A 27753-nucleotide genomic window follows, 5' to 3' on the forward strand; every position below is an offset into this window, starting at 1 on the left:
ATGCTATCGTTGTAGGATTCGTATGGTAGAGTTGGTCCAGTCTTCCTTTGGTTGGGTTTATCTGATCTTTAGAAGGTAGGAACCATCAGCCCAGATTTTTAAAGGTACTTAGGCAGCCAATTCCCTTGGAAATAAATGGGAATTAGGTGCCTAAATACCACTACAAATCTGGGCCCATGTCTTTTACTCACTAAGTAAAGTCCCAGGCACAAGGAGGGTGCGGTCTGCAAATGTTTCATAATACCATTACAGCCAAATGACTTCATTTCCCAGGCAAGGCATTCAGTCATGAATCCTCCCAGGAGCTACAGAGAAAAGCAGCTTTAGATTTTCTTCCTTTTCAAAGAAACAATCCAAAATCTGTCATATGTTTCCTGTGTCAAAGCTCAGGCTTTCAGCAGATTCATGTGTGTGTTGTACACAATGTCACCACAGATGGTTTCTATCGGTAAGGATTTCAGAGTGCTGTCTGCTTCTGGGGTCGGGGAGCTCTCTGAGGCGATCACCTTCTTTCTGAACCGCGAGCTGGTTTTCCTCAAAGAGGAGCGCAGCTCCCTGCTTCGGAGGGCGTACACAATGGGATTCACCATGGAGTTCACCAGGCAGAGGGTGCTGCAGAAGGCGAACACCTTTCTGATGTGATCATTCAGGCTGACGAAGAGGCTGTACATCATGAGAGCCAGCACTGGGGACCAGCATGTCATGACAACTGCCAGGACCATCACTAATGTTTTGGCGAGCGTGACGTCCATCCTCATCTTTGCATTCCGCTTCCCAGCCTGGCTTTGGCGTTTCTCCATGTACACTGTGTGCTTATGAGCCTTCCACAACACCCGGACGTAGGTGTACACTATACACACCAGCAGAATCATTACCAGGCAGATCCAGCTTGACAGATACTTGCTATCAACAAAGGGAAACAGCTCAGAGCAGGCTGAGTTTAGCCTGCAGCAGTTCCACCCCATTAGAGGCAGGAAGGCAGTGATTATGGTAGCTATCCACATCACAGCCATAGCCACCACAGCCCTTTTCCTCGTCACGATGACCTTGTATTCCGATGGCCGATAGATACAGACATAGCGGTCAAATGCCATCAGCAGCAAGCTGCCCAAGGACGCTGTGAAGGACGTGTTGACCCCTCCGAGCTTCAGCAAGAAGATCTCTTTAGAGGAGTCAGTTCTGTTGAAGACATGGAAATCAAGAAAGCTGCAGACAAATACAATGCTGGCCAGGACATCTGCTAGGGCCAGGCTGCTGATGAAGAGGTAGGAAGGCTTTTTCCTGATCTTAGGGGAAGCAAATATCAGATACAACACCAAAGAGTTTTCCAAAATGCACAGAATCCCACAAATGGAGCACAGTACAGCTATGCTTGTTTTCTGAGCGAAGCTATTAAGGACCATGTAACATTCCATGGGCATGGTATTCATGCCGCAACTGGACACTTTTGCAGTTTCATCCACCTGACATCTCCCCATCATGATTATCCAGGCTCAAAAAGCTTTCCAAAGAGCTGGGGTTTCCTTGGTGAGCCTTCAGATGCTGCTCTGAAAAAAAGATGTAGAGGAGAAAAACTTACATTTGTACTCAGCACAAAGAACAACAGACACAGCTAAAGGGACACGAAACAGTCAGAGAATACCCCCCACCCCCAATGCAAAGGATTTGAGACCATACAAAGGAGAAAAGAGACCAGGGAGAAATATTTCTAGGTTCTCTGTCCAAAGAGTTGTGTAACACTGGATGGGCAAGGGTAGTGGCAGTGGGGCAGACATAGGGGATGGCATATCTAAGCTGTCAGTTCAAATCCTGCTGCTCTTACTAAGGTGAGTAGTTCCACTGACTTTACTGGGACGACCCATGAGATTAGAATGAGCCAGATTTGATCCCAAGTCACTAGAGATCCAGAGCTGTTACCCTCTGATGGTCTCTGTGAAAAGAGTAGGTGATTTCAGTCTGCTCTTGGCACTAATAACAGGTTTCAGAGTAACAGCCGTGTTAGTCTGTATTCGCAAAAAGAAAAGGAGTACTTGTGGCACCTTAGCGATTAACCAATTTATCTGAGCATTAGCTTTTGTGAGCTAGAGCTCACTTCATCGGATGCATCCGATGAAGTGAGCTGTAGCTCACGAAAGCTTATGCTCAAATAAATTGGTTAGTCTCTAAGGTGCCACAAGTACTCCTTTTCTTCTTGCCACTAAAATATCTTTGCTGTTAGTCTCAGCAGAAATGCCCTGGATTCCATTGTAGTCACCACGAGGGGGCAGTAATAACAAAGCTTCTTATTTGGCAGGTCACTGTACATATTATACTGTAGGCCAGTGGTTCTCAACTTTTCCAGACTACTGTACCCCTGAAGCCTGAGCCCTGCTGCCCAGGACTGAAGCTTAGCTTCAGCTTTGCAGGGCCCCCTGTGGCATGGGGCCCCAGGCAGTTGCCCTGCTTGCCACCCCCTAATGCCAGCACTGCACTTGCAACCCCCCCTAAATCCATCCCGCAGCCCCCCTGAGGTCACAACCCCCAGGTTGAGACACTCTGATCTAGATGAGTTGACATACCCCCTGGAAGACCTCTGCATACCCCCAGGGATACATGTAGCCCTGGTTAAGAACCACTGCTGTAGGCTATATGGTGTGAAATACAGAGTATTGCCAGTTCCAGGCATTCAAAAATCATGAAATTTGTAAAAATAAGTTTGCAGTTCTTTGGATTTGCCTTCTGGTTTTTGAGCCTCTAGGGTTGCACTCAGGTCACGTTTTGAAGCTTTTCTGTACGATCATGAGGGCTGAAAAATTACTTAAAAAAAATACAACAGCTGGTATTGTCATGTAATAACATAACTCCAGGAGCTGTGCTTTATAAAAAACATCAACTATTGTGAGACTTATATTGCTTCATCACCCTAATATCTGAGTACTTCCCAAGTATCTAAAAATAGAAACCAATGCTCTTTCTTACTTCCCAGGTTGTAGGAAAAATAGCAGAGTTGGTGAACGGGTTATTTTGCGTGTTAGTTGTGTAGTGTGAGCGAGTGTGGGTGAAGAATTTATTGAGGGACAGGTAAGTCAAAGCCATGAATTTTGCATTTAGGGCCTGATCCAAAGCCATTGAAGTAATGACTTTCTATTGACTTCAGTGGGTTTTGGATCAGGCCCCTTGGTTCTGAAAGTGGTTAGATCTGTGGTCATTCTTCTCTCTTGTGGCCGTGAGTTCCACAGTCTAGATAGAAATCCTGTGCAAGTTCTGTGTCAGGTGCTCACAAGGTTCACTTCTTCCACCACTGGAATGCAGACACTGCAGGGGTGGAATGTTGCAGCTATTTAGCAGCACTGCACAGCAGCTTAGGACAGGTAGGGAAGAAGAATTTATCTAAGGGCACGTCTTCACTGGGAACTTTAAAGAGCGGCTGTGGCTCTCCTTTAACATGGCTGGTATAGTCGTGGCATAGCGCTGGGAGAGAGCTTTCCCAGTGCTCTAAAAAACCCGTCTCCACGAGGGGAGTAGCTACCAATGCTGTCTACACTGACACTTTACAGGGCTGAAACTTGCAGCGCTCCAGGGAGTGTTTTTTTACACCCTGGAGAGAGAAAGTTGCGGTGCTGTAAAGTGCCAGTGTAGACAAGCCCTAAGTGAAACTGCAAGGGGAATTTAGGGGGGTAGATTGTACACTGATACAGGGCTCAATTAATAAAGAATTAAAGGAGGATCATTTAATTAATGCAGATCAATCTGGAAAACAGATCCAGTCCAATTAACCTGATATTTTTGAATTAGATGACAAGTTTGGTTGATAAAGGTAATAGCGTTGATGTAATATACTTAGACTTTTGTAAGGCATTTGGCTCGGTACCTCGACACATTTTGATTAAAAACTAGAATGATATAAAATTAACAAAACAATGAGGAGTCCTTGTGGCACCCTAGAGACTAACAAATTTATTTTGGGCATAAGCTTTCATGGGCTGGAACCCACTTCATCAGATGCCTGGAGTGGAAAATATAGTAGGCAGGTATGTATGTGCTGTGTATTTATACCTGCCTACTGTATTTTCCACTCCAGGCATCTGATGAAGTGGGTTATAGCCCACAAAAGCTTATGCCCAAATAAATTTGTTAGTCTCTAAGATGCCACAAGGACTCCTTGTTGTTTTTGCTGATACAGACTAACATAGCTACCACTCCAAAACCTGTCATAAAATTAACATGGCACACATCACATGGATTAAAAAGTGGCTAACTTATTGGTCTCAAAATGTCATTGTAAATGGGGACTCATCAGCTGGGTGTGTTTCCAGTGGAGTCCCAGTGGGATTTGTTCTTGGCTCTACACTATTCATTTTTATCAGCAACCTGGAAGAAAACATATACTTATCACTGATCAATTTGCAGATAACACAAAACGTGGGGAAATGGTAAATAAATGAAGAGGCCAGGTTACTGAATTAGAACAAACTGGATCACTTGGTACTCTGGGTCAAGCAAGCAATGTGTGGTTTAATACAGTTAAATGTATACGTCTAGGAACAAAGAATGCAGACCCTGCTTATATAATGGGGCTCTATTTTGAGAAGCAGTGACTCTGAAAAGATGTGTGGGTCATGATGGATAATCCACTGAATATGAGCTCCCAGTGTGATGCTTTGACCAAAAGAGCTAATGTGATCTTTGGATGCATAACCAGAAGAATCTCCAGGAGGAGTGGAGAGTTATTTTACTTCTGTATTTGGTAGTGGTGCAACAGCTGCTGGAATCCTGTGTCCAGATCTGGTGCCCTCAATTCAAGAAGGATGTTGATAAATTGGAGAGGGTTCAGAGAAGAGCCACGAGAATGATTAAAGGGTTAGAAAACCTGCCTTATAGTGATAGACTCAAGGAGCTCAATGTATTTAGCTTAACAAAAAGAAGATTAAGGGGTTACTTGATCACAGTCTATAAGTACTTACACGGGGAACAAATATTTAATAATGGTATTTTCAATCTAGCAGAGAAAGGTCTAACATGATCGCATGGCTGGAAGTTGAAGCTAGACACATGCAGACCAAAATAATGTGTACATTTTTGACAGTGAGGGTAAATAACTATTGGAACTATTTACCAAGGGTTGTGGTGAATTTTCCATCACTGCCAATTTTTAAATTAAGATTGGATTTCGTTTTAGAAGAGGTGCTCTAGTAATCATTTTGGGGACATTTTCTGGCCTGGGTTATCCAGGAGATCAGACTGATGGTCACAGTGGTCCCGTCTGGCCTTGGAATCTATGAACAATTACCTGAATTGGAATATGGTTATACCCCAAGAGCACACAGCATCTTTTCACAAGTTCTCTGAGATCTTTAATAACAACAAGTGATTAGGACCTGGGATTTACATTTCTTCCTAAAGTAGCCCATTTTTAGTATTCCTGACAGAAGATTAGAAAGTGCCATTCCAGTTCCTGGGACTCAATCCAGCTATTTTGGGAAAACAAGGCACAGATTGAAATATTTAATCTTCATTAAGGACATTTCCATTATGATGATTATTAATACCTAGCTCTTATCTAGCACTTTTCATCAGTAGATCTCAGCGTGCTTATGAAAGAGAGACAGTTTATTTTATCTATTATGGTTTTGTAAATCTCAGCCATACTGAAATTGTATTTCTTTCCCTTCAATCCCTCGTGCTGAAGATGAATTATAGACACTTCAGATTTTCTGTTCAGTTGATTTCATCCTTGGCCATTAGAATGCCACACAAATCAAAACCCTTAAACACATTTTAACATCTAAACCAGCCAAGTATATTGGTCATAAAACAGAGAAAGAACCATAACTTTCCACAGCTGGATGCAATACACACAATGGCCCCGATCCCGAAATGTGATCAGCACAGGCAGATGGTGAATCTCTAGATTCCTGAACCCATGGGGATCGGTTACAGCACAGGGCTGGGGCGCAGTGAGTCTCAACAGCACCACTTCTGAGCAGGATAGGGTTTAGGACAGTGTTTATTGAGAGATTTAATGGAGTACTGATGCACTGAGCTTTCCAGTTACAGAGCCGGCGTGTCTGAGATCAGCAGATGCCTGCAGGAAGCTAAGGGGCTGGAACACCCTCATCATCTCTAGCAGCAGATATTCTGATTCTGTCCCAGATCTTACAGGTATGGGGAAAGCTCACTATGCCACAGTCCATGCTGGACCTTGCTTTGGGAATCCAGGACTTCGGTCTGCAGGGTTGTCAATCCAGCTTTTTACACCAGCACTGAATTTACTCTTTGAAAACCAGTTCAGGAGTCTGGGGAAGGGAGTTCGCCAAGTGTGCGCACACACGCGTGTGTGTGTGTATGTGTGTGAGTTGAGAGACAGACAGCACTCCCAGGATGAAAGTCTCTTGTGTGCGGCAGACAAAGTTACAAGGAAACTGCCAACACTCCTCCTTTGCTGGGTGGAGGTATTTCCTAGAAATAAAGCATATGAGTTCAGTCATATCTGGAGCCTGCAGCTCCCCAGTCCCTCCCACTCCCAGAACCCATGGAGATCCTTTGAGGAGTTCTTTCCCGCTTATGAAGCAAACAGCTGGATTTCTCACCAGCTCCTCATGATTGGGGTTTAATTGTCCTGTTTCCTCCAGCATGAGGAGGAGGAGGTGGGAAAAGGGGATTATGGATAGATTTGAAGGAAGCAGCTGAGGATGCTTGATAGACAGAGCGAGGGAGATGGTTCCAGTTCTCGGGGCAGCGTGAATGAAGGTGGGAAGCTGAGGGTGAAAGAGAAAGGAAAGAGTTGGGAGGAAGGCAGGGAGCTAGGGGGTGTCACAGTTGCAGGACTCACTGCACCTCGCTCCCCCTTTGGTCTCTCTGAGTGCATCTCCTGAGCTATTCAACCTGGTGCCTACACCTATCTCGGGGCCAGAGGTGGTGTTTGTCATAGAATCATAGAATATCAGAGTTGGAAGGGACCTCAGGAGGTCATCTAGTCCAAGCCCCTGCTCAAAGCAGGACCAATCCCTAATTTTTGCCCCAGATCCCCACATGGCCCCCTCAAGGATTGAACTCACAACCCTGGGTTTAGCTGGCCAGTGCTCAAACCGCTGAGCTATCCTGTCCTGTGGTGGCCCCGCAGAAAGCTTCATTCCTGTGCCCATACCAGTGCTGTCACACCATCACGCCAGGCAGGGTGGGTATGCATCCCAATTGCCATTGCACCAGGCGGGGCGCGCGGGTCATTTTGGCTTTCTCTCTGTCTATTTCTAGGGACAAGCAACAGAATTCTTGCTGTCTCGGGAAGTGCTATTGCCTGGATTGCAGGGGCTTTATGCCACTGCTGCTCGGGGTGGAACTCCATGATTCTCCCACTCTAAAACCCGGCCCTGGGACGCAGCACTCTGTGGATCAACTGTGCTTACTCTGCAGATCTGAGTACAGATCCTGCAGTTCTTCCCTTCAGGAGCCTGTGACCTGTGGTGTACAGGGACCACATACCCTTCTTAAAATCACAGTATGATTTCTTTAGCAGCTGGAATAAAGGAATAGAAAATAAATAGCATTTTAAAACAACAGACAGGCTACATGCATGTCTAGAGTCCTGCTATCCCCTGATGATGACCTAGGAAGGCCTAGCTTCTGCAGATACCCCCAGCAGGCTCTTTTATGAGTCTCTTCCCTCTGGTTTCTCCCAGTGACCCTTCCTCCCTCTCAGAGAGTGTCCCTCTCTAAACCCTCTCTATGGTTCTTTGTTCTCCTGCATTCCTGGGCCTTTTCCAAGAGGCTGACTGGAGACAAAGGCAGAATCAAAGATAATAGTTCAGGCATTGTCCCTTAACAGCTGCTAAGTGTTTGTTGAGAGGTGGCTGTCCTCTCACCTGTCTTTACAGACATACATCTAGCCAGTTAAACCATGACAGTCATTCAGAAAATATCCCAATAACCAGGCCAACATACGGGATCAAACTATTACAGGGAGAAGGGGAAAGGAGAGACGAGATGCAAAGGGGACAAAGGCAATATAGGTCAATGGTAATGCATGAATTTAATGTGGTAAGAGACAGGAAGCCATTTCATCTGGCACCACCCTCGCTCTCATGCATGATGTAGCTGACACATTAGGAACCTGTGGGCAGAAAGTAGTTTGATGTCACTATCGAACAGGCTTTAAAATCTGTTTCCTGGGGAGACCTCAGAACCCCTGGAGCTGGCTGTGGGTAGCTGAGAGAGAATTTTAAATTTCTGCCTGGAGCTGCAGGGGGCATTTTAAAGGGCCGTAACAGAGACAGGACCATTTGAAAATGTCTCTGGATAAATGTTGTAGACAGGTAAATCTGCTGTGCATGCATCTATTAGGGACAAAGAGGCTACAATGCAGGGGAGGAGCGAAGCACCAAAACCCCACAGGAGGCTTCTCATATCTGCAGCTGCAAAAGGGACACGGGAACTAGAGATGGGCCCAATCCCCAGCTGTGGTTAATCAGGGTTGCTCCATCGAGATTAATGGGATGATGCCCATTTACAGGATCTGGCCCCCAAAACCAAGATCTGGGCAGCCTTAAACTTTGGGGGAGATTGGAATCAGATGTTTTCCAGTGCTGCACTTCTATGATTCTTTATAATGGGCCACACCAAAATGCTGGATCATGTCTGCACTTTATTAACCAGCCCAAGGGGTGGCTAATGTTTCTAGCACAAGATGCACGCTCTCAAAAACAGGAAATCCTGAGCAAATCCACTTCTTCATTTGAGACTCTAGGCCTTAGGGACTTTCCTTTCTTCTCCTAGGTGGCTTGTTTCCGAGAGAGAGAAAGAGAGAGAGTAAAATCCCTTCACACTTTCAAACAGCCGCTTCTATCACTTGGTGATCTGTTATCCCCATCTCTGCTCAGTGATCACATCTCCAGGAAGACAATCAAAAGAAATACTCAGGGACTTTAAGGTCAGAATTGACACTGTGATAACCTAGCCTACAAAGCCACTGTCCTGGCTGGCTGTGACCAAATCCTCTGAGAGGAAGAAAAACTGTTAATTGCCCATGGAAAGAGCATTCTCCAGCTTGCTTGAGGGATTATCCAACAGCAGCTGGAAGGGGTTTAGGAGATGGAGGTTTCTGAGGTTTTTCAGAGGGAGATGGAGCCTTTCACTTCAAGGTCACCACATCCAATCCATGTTGGTAGTGACCAAAAGCCGTTATCTATTATGCATAGGCACAAACCATCAGATCCATGTGTCTGTCAGTCTAAGTACAGCGAGATGGTGGGTTTCGCTCTAGATCCTGGTGGACAGGCCTCCAGATGGCAATAATCACCATCACTATAGCACCCCATCGATGGCTGCAGCCCTGAACCCCAGCGCATTGGCCATCCTGAATCCCAGCCCTGAACATTGGAGTTTCAGCTGTTAGTGGAAAATGTTTTCAAGTTGAAAGCACTGGCTGCATCTTTCTCACGCGAGGTTAAAAATCCCCAGGCCCTAAACACCTGCAATATTCTTTGAAAAGAGGAAATGTCCAAAGAGAGTAAGCCACAGAAGAGACAAGCAGTTATTGCAACAACTAGCAAAATACCACAGAAACAAACAGGGCTGGTGGGGGAAAGTGAGGGGGGTGGAAGAGGACCTGAGCAGTATTTGCTGTGGATTGATGAACTGCTGGAGGTTTCAGGTATTTGTGCCTGATGGCCATGCGGTCTCCCTCAGTGACCTTTCAGTTAGATGACTACAGCAGCCATAGCTAGCAAATGGGGGACAGGAGGGAAAGCGACGGAAAAGGTCTCGAAGACTTTTCCACACAAAGACTTTAGCACTGACGGGTGATTTGTAGTTTCCATCCCCAGATGATTCCCCTTGTTACTTTCACCCCTGCCTCCCCTGTCACACTAAACACTGCAATTGCTTTGGTTGCAGGACATACCCCGTGCTAGTAGGTGTCATTGTCCATCCAGCTCAGTTTTATATTGGGCCTGATCCAATGTCTATTAAAAGAACAATCTTTTGACTTCAAGGGATATTGAATAAGGCCCATGGCATAGAGCTGTCAAGTGCAGAGGTGCAGAAGGGCTGTGGCTGAGAAGAGTAACCCAGGTGATTAGGGGGCTGGATAGACCAAAGTATAAAGAAAGAGTAAAACAGCCAAATAGGAATATGTTGGCTAAACACAGAGTGTGGAGGGAGGGACACCGGACGGTCAGACGCACAAGAAGATAATACAGTGGACAGAGAGATTTGTTCAAGAGGCATAATCAATGTCTGTGAGTATCTGAAGCCCGTAAATACCATGGGCTCAACAGAGGGCTCCTGACACAGCAGAACCAGCATGTTCCTGCTGCCTGGGACAGAGCCCATCTTTGTGGGACCTCCTTGCACATCCCTGCATGGTGGAGGGCCGGTCAGGGCGGGTGGGGCCCAGGCATGGTTAGAGGGTTAGAGGGTCCTTGCCATTCTGGGGTCTCCATGAGAACAATGGGAGTTTTGCTTGAGAAAGGACTAAGGGTGAAAACCAGCACAAGGCCTATGCAACAGTCCAATAGGGCTTATATGGGACTCAGGTGGTTTCTAAGGCCATCTCTACAGGGAGGTGGATTTCATCCTGCACATGGAACCTGAGTCAGGAACTCAGGACTTGGCTCCAAATAGTCACAGAAGCAGGACAAGAAGAATAAAGTCTGTGATGTTTTGGGATTAGCTAACGTTACAACTCGGAGATGGACCCAGAACAAAGCCCCCAAATCCGAACACCCTCCATAGTCTCGGGAAGTTGGGCCCAGATCTGAACTCCATGTTTCAGGACTATCCCTGCTATAAAATAACCCCAAGAAGCTGGTAAGAAATAGAGGAGGTGAGCTGGAGCGAAAGGAGAACAGTAGCTTTAATAAAGAGTGAATGGCCTGAGGTAAAACAGATAAGTGCTGATCCTGCCTAGCGGAGGTTCCTACAGCTGAGGGCCATTACTTACTTCCCTGCCTCAGCGCATGTCCAGAGATATTTACTCTACAAACACTGGGGCTTGATCCTACTCTTATTGAGATCAAAGGCAAAACTCACAATGAGGTCCAAGGCAGCAGGCTTGGGTGCCAAGTTAGCCTTAACATATCACCCTTGGAGCTTTGAGCTGCATGAAATTTCCCCAGCTCCCACGCAGAACTAGAAAGGAACCTGTTCCTGAAATACAGGTAGAGGAAACTGTTGTATCACACGGGCCCAGTAAAATCTTGGGGAAAGCATCGGTGCCACTGAGCACTGTGACGACAGACAGACCGATGCACGTGAAAGCGTAGGCCCTGACCCCATGCACATGTTCTGCTTTAAGCACGTCAACAGGAATGTTCCCGTGCATCAAGTTAAGTAAGTGGGTCAGTTGCGGAAGGAACAGGGGCCGAAGTGTTATCTTCCAACGTTCTGAATACAGCAGCTAACCCTTATCACAAATCAGCCCATGCAGAACGTTTTGCACAATCGCCAGAAAGGGGTACATAACGTTCATTCCTCAGGACGAACCTGTCTCCTTTTATTGGCTGCAAAAGGAATCTTCAGGGACAGGTGGCTTTGAAGGAAATCAGACTTTGCCAGTTGAAAAAGCGGGACTGAGGCCCTTTCAAAAAGAGCAAGATAATCGCTCAACGGTCTTCTTTGGATCCCAGGTTTCTGTCAGCGCAGTCGCTGCTGAAACAGTGCCACAGGTGGTGGGCAGGTCTCCTGGAAGGTGCACAGACACAGCAAGGGTTCAGCGGTGTGTGAAAAGGCACAGGGACGCTGTGGGAAGCAGGAGAATAGGGAATAGCCCAGGAGTGGCCAAACTGCGGCTTGTGAGCCACATCATGTGGCTATTTTACAGTTACAGTGCGGCTCACAGAGCCCCCCACTCCCCCGCCATTCTCCGCCTACCAGACTGGGAGTAGCGGGGAGCTCGAGGCTTCCGCCCTGCGGTGGGGTGATGGGGCAAGGGGCTTCTGCCAGAGACGACAGGTACCTGCTGGGAGCTGGGGGGGCACAATTTAAAGGTTTGCTCCCCCCAACAGCTTGAGTCACACCCCCGCTCTTATCCTCAGCGGCCCCTCCCTACCGCTCCCCGGTGTTAGCCCCGCCTGGAGAAGCAGTGGCAAACACCTGGGAGCTGCAGGGAAGGGGCGCTGCTTTTGCTCCACAATGAGAGGCAGCAGCAAAAGCAGCATCTCTCCCTGCAGCTCCCAGCTGTTTGCTTCTGCACCTCCCCAGGGCCGCAGCTCCCAGCTGGCCAGCTTCAGCAGCGGCCATGCGGGGAGGGGGGCCCAGTGGCACCATGTGACCAAACGGGGCCTTCAAACCCTGGCAAAAATTGGCAGGACAGATGACACCACACGTCACCTCTGACTTCTCCCCAGCAGGGAGGGATTCTTGGGGCTTCAGCCCCAAGGGGTGCGCCTGCCAGGTCTCAGGATGTCAGCAGGAGCAGGTCGGAAGCCCCGAGCCCCAGCAGGCACCTCTCACTCAGTTGAAGCCCCGGCAGGTGCGCCCTGGCTCTCAAACTTCGGAAGATTGTTGTCTATGGCTTGCAGGGTCGGTAAGTTTGGCCACCCCTGGAACAGGCAAAGGGAAATGACTTGGCAGATCCTGGGGGAAGTGGTCAATTACAGAGGAGATGTACTTATGTTAAATATTATTTATTATTACCAAAATACAGTTTTTCACCCGTGGATCTCAAAGCACTTTACACAGGTGGAAAAATCCACATGTTAGATGGGGAAATGGCAGAGCTGGGACTAGAACCTAGGTAGGAAAAGCTGTGCTGGGTGTTACAGGTAAGGGTGAGAAATTTCAATCTGACATGGAAAGCAGTCGGAGGCCTATGATAAAAGGAAAAGGCAATCCATACACAAGGAAGGAGCCAGTCAGCGAATGTGGGTGATTTTTCCCCCCTAGAAGTTTCTGTTCTATAAATAATTTCCCCCCCATTAATATCTCTGTGGCTGGCTCCCTTAAGCAATTGCTTAATCATCTGTGTAGGAGGAGTCTCACTCACATCCTCTTAGGGAGACTCTCTCAGCCTCCAATGCAGCTATAACGATCAATGCCTTAATATTGTTTGGCAACACTGATTCCTCCGGCACCTCGAATCCACACAAGCTAAAGTATGGTTGGATCCCAGAGCCTTGTGTTGGAGTAAGAACTGTGATTCTGCTGCTCTTAATGACGCTGCTTATGGCAGGGTTATAGGGCATAAGGCAATTTGAGAGGTGGCTGCCTACATCTCCGGAGATTAGTCACCAGACCAACTCTCAATATATGCTCTGGTGACCAATAAAATCTGTTTAACGGGCTCACTCCTGCCCCCACTGAAGTCAGTGAGAGTTTTGCCACTTGACATCAGCGGCAACAAGGTTAGGTCCAATATTTATATTTGGGAAACACCCTCCAGCATACAGAATTGGTGTTATCTTTAACATTCCACCTTGAGGTTTTCCAGAAGCCGCTCACTTGAATGAAGTGACACATGTACACTAGGTGAGAACACATTTATGTCTAGAGATGGGCTCAAATCAAAAGCCTTGATTTGAACACCTTAGAAATGTCCTGGGTGCAAGCCAAACCCTAGGCTGAATTTCACTGCCAGGCCTAGTCACTCTGGTCCCAAGAACTCCTGGACTTTTGGTAGAAAAACTGGATCTCATTTATGCAGCAAGCATCCCATTGTGCCAAGGAATTTATGCTCTGATTGCCCCCTTCTTGTTTACGGCAGCTGTTCTTGGAAACATGCCACATGCAGCAGAGCAACATTAACTACTGCATGCTGATATTGAACCTGACAACCTGCTCTTCTCTAGAGAGAGCGAAGTCATGCCACTAGATAAATTGGGGCATGTCTGAGAGCTCAGTGGAGGCAGGAAGATTAGCAGCAACCTCCTAACTCCTCTTATTCCACTTGGGTTTCTAGAAAAGGAACAGCTTCTTCCCACAAATACAGCACAGCCTTGATTATCCAAACCTCTGCGGCCAAAACCCAACATTACCCAAATCACGGTTACCACCTTTGACATCTATGCATTCGACTGAAAATTCCCTTCCTTATCTGAAACGTCGGTGATCTGAACATTTTCAGTGCTCCTCCCACATCAGCCAGAGAATGGAAGTCGTACTGCGTATCAGAAAAGCAAAATTAAGGCCGCAGGACCTTTGTGATGGACTCACAATACAGGCACCAGACCCCAAATGTTTTTAAATCAACTAAAAAATGACTTCTAATAGGATGAGAGTTTCACTACTTATTTTGTGAGGAGCCTACAGAACAATGGGAGCTTTCTGGAAAATCAGATTTTTATTAACAAGATGAAAGATGGTTGTGCGGTTGACGAAACGGTGCAATGCGTCAAAAGCTATGGGTTATATTACTCGCTCTCTGAGTCTGGGCAAGTCATTTGCTGTACGCTTGCCTGTGACTCATTTTCCTTTTCGGTAGAATGGAGATATTGCCACCGAAATCACAGAGAGGCGGTGGCACTAACATGCCCTGAGTTAGTCAGTGTTACGGCACTAGAAGGGCAAAGTGCTATTATAAAATGTTTATTTCGGTAAAGTGTCAAACTGCAGCATGTTTTTAGCGGGGGATGGGGAGGCGGGGAATCTGTCTAATGCAGTCCAGCACACACTGATCTTCCCAACCATATTGTTGAGACATTATCTCTGTGCTATGGGTGCTGGGAAGGAGGTAGTTGATATACGGAAGAGGAGCTGATGGAGGCAGCGTACAGCAGGGTGTTGAATTACCTCGTTGGCTATCCCCTTGCTTTTTACAGTTGAAGCTTGTGGATTAAGCTGCCTAAAGCCTCCGTTCCCCTCCGCTGAAGTCATTTGGAGTTTTCCTATTGACGTCAGACCCTGAGTGCCGGATTTACAGAAAAGCTCAGGTTCCATTTAGGCACCTAAACAAGTGCCTAGATATACAGAAGAGTTCAGCACATTGGGTTCTGAGTGCTTGAAAATCTGTCCCTAAATTAACAAAGTTTTTTTTACATGGGAATATAGCTTTAACTTGTGCAATCAGAAAATACACCCATGTTTGGACAGTGCCTACCACTATGGGATGGGCCTCTAAGCATTGTGATAGCACTAAAAAACTTATTATCACCACCACCACCTCACTGCCCTTAGCATGATTGGGAGCGAGCTTAAGAATGAACAGTTCTTTGAATAATTTCCCTGAGGTGTGAGACAAAATCTCCCTCTAGCCCCCACCCCCCAACATCAGACATGCAGCTCTTATCCCACTTCTGTTGCATAGCATAAGGAAGATCTCACTTCTCCGTTTTCACTGAATTCCCCCCGATTCTCATCCCCTCTCTCAAGTCCGTGATAGAAAGGGCTGCATCTTGCTCCAAGCCTAGATCAGTTTAATTTTGTGTATTTACTACAGGACTCCAAAATCAAAGAGAATATCCTAGGACCAGATTCCCCTCCTGCGCCCCGGTCCATCTTTCTTGGCAACTGGGCTGTTTGACATTGTTTGGACATACACATACCTAGAGTGTGTCCTTCTTCTTGCCGCCTGACAGTGGCTACTGGCACCAACAGCAGAGAATGAGGAAGCATCAGCTTCCAGGGCACAGGAGTAGAAACATCAGGGGCAATAACACAAGTAGAATGCCCCAAATGGTCCCCTATCCGACAGTAAAAAAAGATCTATCTGACTTTAAGATTAAACTCGATAAGTTTATGGAACAGATGGTATGATGGGATAACATGGTTTTGGTGATTAAATATTCATGGTAAATAGGCCCAATGGCCTGTGATGGGATATTAGATGGGGTGGGATCTGAGTTACCCAGGAAAGAATTTTCTGTAGTATCTGGGTGGTGAATCTTGCCCACATGCTCAGGGTTCAGCTGATCGCCATATTTGGGGTCGGGAAGGAATTTTCCTCCAGGGCAGATTGGAAGAGGCCCTGGAGGTTTTTCGCCTTCCTCTGTAGCATGGGGCACGGGTCACTTGCTGGAGAATTCTCTGCTCCTTGAAGTCTTTAAACCACGATTTGAGGACTTCAATAGCTCAGACACAGGCGAGAGGTTTTTTGCAGGAGTGGTGGGTGAAATTCTGTGGCCTGCGTTGTGCAGGAGGTCAGACCAGATGATCATAATGGTCCCTTCTGACCTAAATATCTATGAATAAGGATGAAAAACAACCAGTTCATAGGCACACGCTGACTGAGGGTTGTCTGCACTGCAGTGGGAGATGTGATTGCAGCACACGTAGACATACCCAAACTAGTTTTAATCCAGATAGTGCAAGTACCAACAGCAGTGAAGTTGCAGCAACATGGACTTCAGCAAGGGCTAGCTACCGGAATAAGGACCCAGCATCCCGGCTTTTATAGCCCATGCTGCTGCTGCTTCGCTGTCACTGGTACTCAGGCACAGGTGCCGCAATCACACCTCCAATTGCAGTGTAGACATGCCCTAAGTGACAAGCCTCTCTCTGTTACTCAAAAAAAGAAAAGGAGGACTTGTGGCACCATAGAGACTAACCAATTTATTTGAGCATAAGACATCTCTGTTACTCAGCGCTAGTATTTATAGCTGGGATTTTCATAAGGTCTCATCCTATCACAGTAAAAATGTAGGGCCCAGTTTTGCTGCCTTTACTCACATTGAATAATATCTTACTTCTCAGGTAGTCTCCTTGGAATCTCGCCCCATTTTCAAAGGAGAGCAGAAAGGTGCTGCCGTGCCTCTGCTGAGCCAGCGAAAAACAAACAGAAACCCCCCTGGGCATGTGTAAAACAAGGCACTGCAGGCATAATCATAGAATATTGGGGTTGGAAGGGACCTCAGGAGGTCATCTACTCCAACCCCCTACTCAAAGCAATCCCCAATTTTTGCCCCAGATCCCTAAATGGCCCCCTCAAGGATTGAACTCACAACCCTGGGTTTAGTAGGCCAGTGCTCAAACCACTGTGGATTATCTTGCCAAATGGAAATGCTGGAAGCCCCCATCTCTTGAGACATTGAAAACTAGACAGGAGAAAGCAACAGACACTATTCTATGGCAGTTCCGAAGACAGAGTGAGGAAAAGAATTTCCACCCAATTGTACATACAGCTTGGTTACCAGTAACGGGAAAAGTATCTGACAGTTTCATGGGTTTATGGCTCAGTATTACAGACTGTGAAGACTGCTAGCATATGGCAACAAGACCGTCATATTTTTAAGTTTGATTCTGATCCCACTTACACCAGTGGGTAATTCCATTGACTTCAGTGGATGTTTAATCTAAAGGAGAATATGGCCCCTGTGATTCATTTCAGCTATCAAACTTATGCTGCATTGCTCAGAGTAGCATAGGTTTCTCTTCTCACTTGTAATAGTTTCTCTGCTTATTGAGACACTATGCAATTCATACAAATTAATCAATATCACAGTTAATTAGAGTAACATTACATTAATGCTGCTGTGATCAATGTTCAGAAAGCACCATGAAGATGTAATATTCTTCATTCAGATAGGTTATCATAAACCCTTTTCAGAGCTTTGAGATGTTTAATAAAGTAACACACTTTTTAATGCTCAACAGTTAATAAAAACAATTAAAAGAGTTTGTGTGATACATAATCATCACCACCACCAATGCACTAACTCGTCTCCCTCTGGCTGTTTTAAATATTAAAACACCTTTGGCTTTGTATATATTTTAATTTTAATATGATTTATAGTTTCCATCTAGGAAATGTTTTGGCATTTTTCTGGATATTAGCTAATCATCCGGGCTTGTCTAAATGATCCTCTCAAAGACAGGCCTGTTGTTTCTGAAGTCCTTGACGTTAAGAAAATGGCAGAAATTCAGTATTGAATGGTATTTTAAAAAACAATTCTCTCATGCAAAATATGTGCCGGTATAAGAACAGCATTTGCAGATGAAATACAGTGATAAAGCGTCGCAAAGTAATGCTTCTGTTATTACACAACAATCTACAAGTACTGAAGTATAGTAAGCCTTAGCCTTTGTGTAGGACTTTTGAACTTCAGAGAGAGCTATACAAACAGATACCATACTCAGTGCTTCTAACTGGATAGATAATATTTGGCAACAACTCTGAGGTTTCTAAAGTAATTATTCATAAAACAAGAGGAAAACAAGCCAATGTAGATTCTGGCAGTTTGAAGATCTACCTTTAATGCTCTCATGAAGAAAACATTCCCTATAAACATCAGTTCTCCCACGCCAAGCGTTACTTTGCATTGCAGTGTGTCTGAAATAATACAGGACAAGGAGCCCATCAAACAATCAAAGGTGAATTCTGCCCCCTCCCAAAATGATAATGCACCTCTCCGAACCCTCAGCAAAATTCTTCCAGACCTTGTGTGTGTATCAACACCGCTGAATTTTAAGGCGTGGCATGCTTTATTGTGGGAAGAAGGGGAAAAAAAGAACTTTGCATGAAATATATACCTTGGGGACAGTGAATGAAATCTACTCACATGGTTTTGCTTGGGTGTCAGGCGGGAGATGCTTTTGGGACTTCCCATCCTTCCAACTGTCAGTGTATCTTGTACAGCTGTGCACTGGTGAATGCTGCTTTCTCCTCTATTCTGACTTCCGCTCTGGTTCTGCTTATTCTTCCCCTGGGTAGAAGTTTGTGTTAGTCCCTTCCCCAATCTCTCACTCTTCTTTATGTTCTCTTGGTGGAAAATATGTAATAAGTTTTTCCTTCCCTCCCCACTTCCTCTCTGGGTTTTGTGCTCTGCCTTTCTGGTCATTAGAAGAACTGTAGTGATGGATGTTTAAAACCTGTCTCAGATGCAGGGAGTCAATTTGCTTACCAAGGGTTTTCTTCTCAGTCTTCTCCAAGTGTAAAGAGTCTCATAGGGAAGAAACATTCAGGCTTCATTTGCCTGATTTTTAGGGTTGGGGGGAGGACCATGATTGTATCATCTTATTCTTTTTACTCCCTTCTGTTCTGGATTTAAAACCTGAGGCTGTATGAACTTCCCCTTGGCATCAGCATCAGCCAGCATGTCTGTCAACAGGCTTGTGTTGGAAAATCCTCACCCCCGAGCCAAACAGTTGAAATTAATTATTAATGTTGATGTTCCCACAAAAGAGCAGGTTCTGCTTTTTCTGTCCGCTTGTAGCCCAGCAGAAGTGAAATGAACAAAATAGTTCATTTATACATAAGGGCAACCATGGCACTGAAAGAAGATCGGAAGACACTGCACCAGACTGGAGGAGTTTAAATTATGCAACTCATCCAAGCTTGTCAAAAAAATGCGAGTAAGGCATGAACTTCTGATATCAGACCGTCTCAACTGAACAGCATGGAGCTGTCTCTGTGATTGAATTAAGGTCTTCTAGTGAACCCTTTGGTGATGTAGCCAGAAGTCTGTGTGATCCGGCAGAGGACACTCCACCCACCAAATTAGCACTGACCTCAGGACCCCAGAGTGTTGCTAGAGGAAACTGTACTGCAGGGAGTCTTGTGTAATTCAGCTGATGGCACTATTCCTGCTGGGTAAGCACTGACCTCAATGCCCCAGCACGGCATGGAGGCACACTTGATGGAGATTATGTATTGAGGAGACATACACATTTTGGCCTCTACTGTAACATAAATAAAATGATATAATAATTGCTGTATGAGGCTAAACAGCCGCTAAGTTCCACCCCAGAGGTGGCTGCCTTTCAGTGGTGGATACAATGATTCCTAAGCACTCTGGGATGAAAGGTATGTGTAGAAGTAAGATATTATAAACACATCATCCACACAACCATTTTTATTACCAAAAACTAAATGTTTAAATGGCTAAGGACCCTATTTTACCACTCTTATGTTGAACAGCTCTTAACTCTAGAAACAGTCCCAAATAAGGGTACTAATTCAGGCTTTAATACACCATTGTAGGAAGCAATTTGTGAAACCATATAGACATCATTCTGAAAGAATTATGGAGTTAAAATTCATAATATAAAAGCAACCTTTGGCTTTTTTTCTTTATCAAATACTCCCACCCTGTGCAGTTTAACCAAAGTGCAAGATTTCATTTACTATTTTCTATTCCACATTTTTTTATGCAATGCACAGTATTTTGCAGTTCTATTATAAAACATGATTACTCAGTACAAATACAAGTGAAGAATTAAAACAAAACAAAGGGTGTATATAAAGTTAACTAGCTCTGTACAAACACTCTGGACCTTTCCCCCCGTTGCTATCTCTCCTCCTGAAGTAGATGCTAATGTAAAGTAGATATATCAGAGCTGTGTATATATAGGGCCTCTAGCTCTGCTCTGCCTCTGTGGGAAGGGCTTACTCTATAAATATTTCAGCCTCTATTTTGGATTCTGTTCAGCAATACTGTAAAAGAAGGAGCACAAAACAGGCAAGCTTTAAACCAGGGTAAGAAAAAACAGAGAGACTGAGGAGAAGATAAAATGTGGGAATATAGTGACTCCTCTTTGATCTGTTTCCTCTTTCTTTCTCATGTTAGAAAAAGATATGAAATAAAAACCTTTAATCCTTAGACCCTGCTGGGGCAAGGTTTTTTTCAAACTATATTTGTTCTCAAGGAAGTATATGAGGAATTAACATGATGGATGTGAAAAGCTTTCAATGGCCAATGAAGGTCTATTATTATTTGTTTGTACTATAGTAGAACCTAGCGGCCCCAATCGAGAGCAGGGCCGCATTGTGCTAGGCCAGGTACAAACACATATTAAGAAGCAAAGAGCTTAAAATTGAAATAGACAAGCCAGGCAAAAGGTGGGACAGGAAACAGGTACAGAGAGATGAAGTGACTCACTCAAGGCCACACTGTAGGAGAGCCAGGAATAGTACTCAGGTCTCCTAATGGCGGGGCCAGTTCCCTTTCACAAACCACACAGCTTGCTTACTCTAGTGTGCATCTTCTGTGAGAAGGTGAACTCCTGTTGAAAATCCATTCTTTACCCTGAAACTCATAACAATGGCACCTTTGCTTATTTGTGCCAGGTGTATATAGAAAATAAATATGCTGGGTGTGTACAACAGTCCCTTTTCAGAGTTAAATATCTTATCCTGGCTCTTGTAAAAAGTTTTCAGCAACAAATCCCTAGCTCTTTCCCTAAATTTTGTCCTGCCTGTACGCCAAATTTCCTTTTCACATCAAAGGTATTACGGGTTTTAAACAAAAAACATCTTAAAGGGTCATAGTCAAATTAGTCATGTTTTTAGTTATTACATATGATTTGTAACTAATAAAACTATAGGTGATTAAAAGTTAAATATGGTGCAAAACAGTGCACTTTTTACCATTTATGCTCTTGATTTTCCTTTTTTACATTTCAAATGGAAATAGATTAGTCAGTTTCATTTTTGTTTTTGCTCAGTACCCCTTTCCAGCAAAAGGTTTCTAGTTTTAATGTTTGGGTTGCAAACAGGACAAGTGAATGCTTTGTGACAAAGCTCTGTCCTTGCCTCCATGGGTGCCGCGTTTCCTGGCGGATTTCGCTAGCCTCAGAGGCTCACTGTGACCTTCCACATAACCCTTCTCTCTCTAGAGGCAAGGGTCACAGTCTACTGAGCCATTTTCATCATAAGCCAGCAAGGGAGGTGAGGAGAAGTTATCCTTCTTTGCACAGTCTCTGTTGTCTCCCAGTCTCAGTGATTAATCAGGGGGCAAAGACGGGGGGGGGGGAGCCCAGGCCCACCCTCTACTCCGGGCTCCAGCCCAGGAACCCTAATAGTATCAGCTATGGTAGCTGACCTTTTAGAAACATGACATGTACAATTCCCTGGGCTACTTCCCCCACAGCAGCCCTCACTTCCTCAAGCTCCACTTCACCCTTACCTCAGGGCCTCCTTCCTTGTGCCTGATATGGTGTGTACTACTCAGCCTCTCCAACAGCGCAACTTCCTCCCACAGCTCCTGACATGCACACCCACCTGACTGACTGGAAGGCTTTTAACTTGTTTCAGCCAGCCCCTGATTGGCTTCAGGTGTCCCAATCAACCTAGTATTCTCCCTGCCTTCTGGAAAGTTCTTAATTGGCCTCAGGTGTCTTAATTGACCTGGATCAGCTGCTATTTCACTTAACATGGTACCAGGGATTTGTTTAGCCTGGAGCTAATATATCTATCTCCCACTACTTTTGTATAGTTGTCTGGCCTTGCCCTGTCACAGCTTACATCCTACCAAACAAAAATATATCTCAGCTGAAATAAGAGTATTCTATAAATATTAGGTCTTGTTAAGTTATTTTTAACCAAGCCTAAAAATTTGAACCTGACTCTGTCCCTTTAAACTGATGGATTTCTACCTTCCCTTTCAGTCATAAATTAATGGAACAAAAGGATACAAATTCCTTCACTACCAATACAGAGGGCCTGGGAGCCAGAAATATAACCTCCATAAATGCATATGCTGTATATGGTGATCTAAAGAGCCACTAGTGCCTCTTGGAAAACTTTGGGGAAAAAACAGAAATAATTCTGCATGTATATTAAATATAATCTTTCTCTTCCCTTGATTTGTATTATTACTAGACGGACAATAAGGTTGCACAGATGTGACTGAGGACTGAATGTGAAGATTTAGGAGCTGCACGGGTATAACTGAGGGCAAAATATTGTTACTGGCAATATTACAAGACCCAGAAAGAAGCCAGTGTAATTTTAGGCTGAGTTCACGGAGCGGGGACGTAGAAAAAAACTTTATCGTCTCTTGTACAGTGACCAAATTGTATTTGCATGCTGCTGAGACACAATGAACTGGCAAGCCATTTTTAGCGTTACTTCTGAGCATATAACCATGCTTTGAGTAGTGTCAGGGAGGAATATAACTGCACAGATAATGCTACTCAAGTTCCAGTACTTATTGATTTAATTCAGATCACTTATGTAGGGAGTATAGGAACCCTGCCAGGCTCGTATTAGTTATTTGAAGAAAAAAAAAAACCTTCAATAAACAGCTTCAAGTTCTTGGAACATACCTGTTTGTGTCTCATCTTTTTGGAATGTTTACACTGAGATATTCAAGAGCAGCTGCATCAGGCACAACATACGCATATTGACAGGTTTCAGAGTAGCAGCCGTGTTAGTCTGTATCCGCAAAAAGAAAAGGAGGACTTGTGGCACCTTAGAGACTAACCAATTCATTAGAGCATAAGCTTTCATGAGCTACAGCCCACTTCATCGGATGCATATGATTCTCTATCAGAAGTAATGTTTGGAACACAGTGCCAGAAATTAGTTACAGAGGCATCTTTGGGAAACAGATGTATGGATGTATTAACATCAGAAGGACCAAAGCAACTGGATTATAATCAACAACCTAATGAGAAGAATACTAAAGTGTTTGGGGATTTCCTGATACAGCCCAATGCCATTGCCAATAATAATTTTTGCTTTCTTTCATGTAGAAAGCACAAAGTAGACTTGATAGGATACCAACAAAAAGGCAACATGGGACTAGAGGCTGCCTGCAACATGGGAAATATAAGCATTCATGTGGACTGGTTTATAGAGGGCAAATTAGTTTTGGATTTGTTTAACCAATACACTGATAACATTACCTAAATTTCTCAAGGTAATTCAGTAAAAAGTAAAGGAAAAACCCGTATGCTGTGACAAATCAAAAGAAGCGAGACTTTTTCAGCACTTTTCAAATTCCCAGTGGAGAGTCAGAATAACTCAGAATTAAAACATAAAGCAGAATATGTATCCTCCTCCTCGCACTTTCAATAGCCATTCAATTGACTTTTCTATGGGTCGAATGATGTGGGCAACCAAGATAATCCCCAGGAAACTTTGTGTCTTCTGGGAGCTGCAGAGAGGAGAGGGGAGAGTGTCAAGCATTTAATTACAACAATTTCATATCACGTCCCTTTGCTAATTGCTCTACATACAACAGTGACACATTTCAAAGAAGGGAATGAGCTTTCAGCTTTAAAGGGAGAACACAGGAATCAAGTGGGAAGAGGGACATCATTCTGTCTTTGTTGGAAGCCATTGAGATATTAGCATACTTGGTGACCTGTGGACACATGAACCACGATGACTTTGTCAAGCTTCATGGATTCTGGATAAATGACCCATGACAGAACAATAGCTAGGTAGCATGCATCACTTTTTTCTGTGGATTTCCTGAATTTAAGAGTATTTTATGATGACTATTGAAAACCTAAGGTCCTTAAGAAATGCTGCCATCTAGCTATTGGCAAAATTCTGAGGAAAGGATGGTCATATATTTCCTCCTCCTCGATAACCTACTTTCATGCAGAAATTTTTAAATGTAAGTGGAAATTGACACCTTAGAGTTTAGGGAGGTTGATTATATTTACCTAAGTTTATGTTTGGCTGGGAAACGGACATTAGCATCTGAAAAACTATGAGAGATTAAGTACCTGTAGTGTTTGATTCACACAAAACTGGGTGTCTCCGGCAGCAAATCATCCATCAGACAATACCAATGCAGTGGCTCAATACTGACTCACCAAATGAATCATCAACACCAGTTCCTGCAAAGCCACTGATAGGAGTTTGAAGTCTCCCACCCAGCCACTGACCCGACACAAACATGTTTAGTTTATAAGATCAGACAAGATCACAGTTTAAGGTGATACACTTGGATTTGGGATCAGGGAGGCTTGGATTCCAAGGCTTTGTCTACACTGGAATTTTGGTAGCAAAAGCTTCATACAATTGCTAGCACTGGTGCAACTTCGCTTTTGGCAACAACATTGATGTAGATGAGCTTCTCATGGCTGTTGATGTTCTCAGGGCCTGATTTAGGGGCAGGCAACCTGAGGGGTTGGGGTTGAAGGGGTGCCAGGCTCGGGGTGCTGTTTCTGTTGTTAGTGACAAAAGGGAAAATAGAATGTTTGAAGTAAAATGTTTCAGGTATTCTGTACATGGATTCATTTTTTCATTAACCTCCTAGAATCGCTTGTTAATTTATCGCTTGAAAATGCCATCGGCCAGTCTTTGAATCTCTCTGACACTGTGCTTCAGTTCACGAGGGCAAAGTCGACCCTTTGAACGAAAGGACTAGGGTTAACATTCTAACATACCTACTGTAACACTATTTAATACTGGTCCGCCCAATGTTGGGGCCAGTTCAATTTCTTGACGTTGCTACATTTCAGTTATTCTTAAAATTAGAAAGCTTCTGTAAAGCTTAGAGGAAACTAATCTATTTGCTTATATATGGCATGAATAAATACAGATTTACAGATCCTAGTGTGGAAATGTATTGTCTTATATGACAGGGAAAAATCATGTTTGCAAATTATGCATCAAAGTCATAAAATGGGCTACAAATGCAATAAAAAATAAGGTATTCAAAAGTTTAATAAATGGGGTGGGAGGGGGTGCCGAAGACACTCCTTGCCTGGGGCACCATTTGGTCTAGGGCTGGCCCTGGATGTTCTTAACATTGTGTCATTTGGACATGCTTTGAGGAGGATTAGATGACACAATATGAAAAATTATAGTGACCGCAGAAGCCTTGCTTAGTTACTTCTGGTAGTGGAGCTCCTGAAGTGGGATATAATTGAAGGGAAATAATTAACCCCCGGGGAAGACCCTGCCTAAAAAAACATGTTCCTTTTGACTTTCTGTAACCATCACAGTGAGTCAATAAAAAAGGAACCACTGGGATGCACATTGCAATAGAACCCCCTAGCAGCAGAGCCATTGGAAAGGAGGAGAGAAGACTCACGGTAGCATCAGAGTTATGTTTGAGATGTCTCCCCAGGATGTGTTTCCCCAAGATCAAATAGTCCAGATGTTAGTGATGCAAGGGGAGAGATCAAGAATAAAGACTGAGTCAGACATTCTGTGTTGTGCCTTCAGGAAGTGCAGTCTGGTGTCTGGGGCTTTAAGCCACCTAACATGCGCTGGTTGCTCTGGGGGACAAAATGACTCATGGCATAACGTAGGCAGTCTCCCCAGGGCACCCTGTGGCTCGTGGTGCAAGTCAGAATGGCCACAAGTGGCATGAGGCACAGTACTGTCCACTCGCATCCCCAGTACATCCTCTGCACTGTGACTTGGGGATGGGGAAGAACCTGAATAGGTCTGCCTACAGCAGACCAAAACAAGTGGTTATGCTGTGAGAGTTCTCTCCTGGTCCCAGAGTACCACTAGAAGGGCGTATCCTGACTATGGTTTCAGAGCTACTACTATACAATGTGAAATGCTGGCTCTTTTTTTGGCTCTATATTGAGCGCTGTGTTGTTTGGAAGCTCTAGACTGGCTAACCTCTGTCTTTTACTTTGAAATAAACACTGAACTCCTCTTTGAACCCAATGAACGACACAACCTTTTTTTGAGCATGCACACATTTTCCTGGCATGTTGTAGCTGAAGAGTTTCTGTGCAGATATGTGGCTTGTTTACCGCTGTGTTTTTCCATTCCCATGTGTGTCCAGCTGAATGGATGTCAGCCTGACCCCAAACTGATACAGAAAGAGACAAGATGTCTTTTAAAATATCTAGAAGGAGATAGCAAGGAAAAAACAACCAGTCCTTGTGTCATCCTTGGTCTGAGTTAAAAATACACTGCAACTCTCTACTATAGCTCAGAGGGCACATTTGCAGCATGTAACATGTTATTATTAAACTCAGACAATTATCAGGAACCTGTTCTCTACATAGTTCAGATTGAAAAACATCTATAAATCACAGGATGAAGTGACATTTCAGCCAATGCAAACAAAATAAGGATTTTAACACACTGAGCAATGAGCTGATATGCACTGGAGAACAGTTATTTATTTGAGATAACTACTGGAGTTTCAAGGCCCAAGTAGTTGCATACAATACAGTGAGTCCTGTTTCTACAACCTGATATTTCAATGTGAGATACTAGAAGAATCTCAGACATGAAAGGAAGCAAGATGTCCGAATGCAAAGAGGAGAAAAAAAACACACACATACATTGTAATTCTCCACAGAAAACTGTGGTTGTGCAAATGGAAGGCAAACAGCATGAAAAAAGAAGCCTGAAGCAGTCTATCTGTTTTAGGGACTATATCACTATAACTTATATATTAAAACATAATTCCTTATGTCTGTTGCTCATAACACATTAGATTAATAAAACAACATATTTTTAAAGATCCAATTACTCTACTGTCTGATTTTTATTGTCTCCATTCCAACAGTGCTTAAAGGCCCCAACTGAGACCTGAGAGCCCCAGGTGCTGTACATATACATACAAGTACATGCATCATCCATAGAGACATGGTAGTGGAGGAACAATGCCAGTATAGGGTTTATGTAATTTGGGGAGGTGGTTTAACTCAACAAACAGAAATTCAGAGTTTTACTGTTGTTGATGCTCCCAAACATGGGCCAAGATAAGGCTAGTTTATTGGTAAAACTTTGTGGTGTTGACCAGGCCTAAGACACAGACAGTCTCTATCCCAAAGAGCTTCCAGGCTAAACAGACAAAGGCTGGGAGAAGGGAAGTATTACTATCCCCATTTTACAGATGGGGAACTCAGGCACAGATGGATTAGATAATTTGTCCAAGATCACACAGGGAATCTGTGGCAGAACTAGGAACTGAACCCAAAGCTCCTGAGTGTGGTGTATTGAAAACTGTATTAAAATTGCATCCAATGAAGTGAGCTGTAGCTCACGAAAGCTTATGCTCAAATAAATTTGTTAGTCTCTAAGGTGCCACAAGTCCTCCTTTTCTTTTTGTATTAAAATTGTAAGCTATTGCGTTAAATCCTCATGTTTTTTTCTTTGTCCTGCCTGTAGGCTAGGGGGCTCTGTAGGGAAGCTTTCGATCTGGGCCTAGCAGAGTCTGCTTTTAGCCAGCCTCTGTAGAAGGAGGTGGG

At 44.3% G+C, this 27753-nt stretch overlaps 1 protein-coding gene across 1 annotated transcript; it reads right to left on the bottom strand.

The window, feature by feature from the left end:
• Positions 1-386: 386 nt before the first annotated feature.
• Positions 387-18540, bottom strand: CNR2 (cannabinoid receptor 2). Its single transcript, XM_073317788.1, has 2 exons — positions 18408-18540; positions 387-1547 (listed from the first exon to the last, which is right to left on the bottom strand). The coding sequence occupies exon 2, from the start codon at positions 1479-1481 to the stop codon at positions 387-389; it is 1095 nt and encodes a 364-aa protein (XP_073173889.1). The 5' UTR covers positions 1482-1547; positions 18408-18540.
• Between the last annotated feature and the right edge of the window lie 9213 nt (positions 18541-27753).

This window comes from Lepidochelys kempii, chromosome 19 (assembly GCF_965140285.1).
Source record: "Lepidochelys kempii isolate rLepKem1 chromosome 19, rLepKem1.hap1, whole genome shotgun sequence".
Lineage (NCBI taxonomy): Eukaryota > Metazoa > Chordata > Testudines > Cheloniidae > Lepidochelys > Lepidochelys kempii.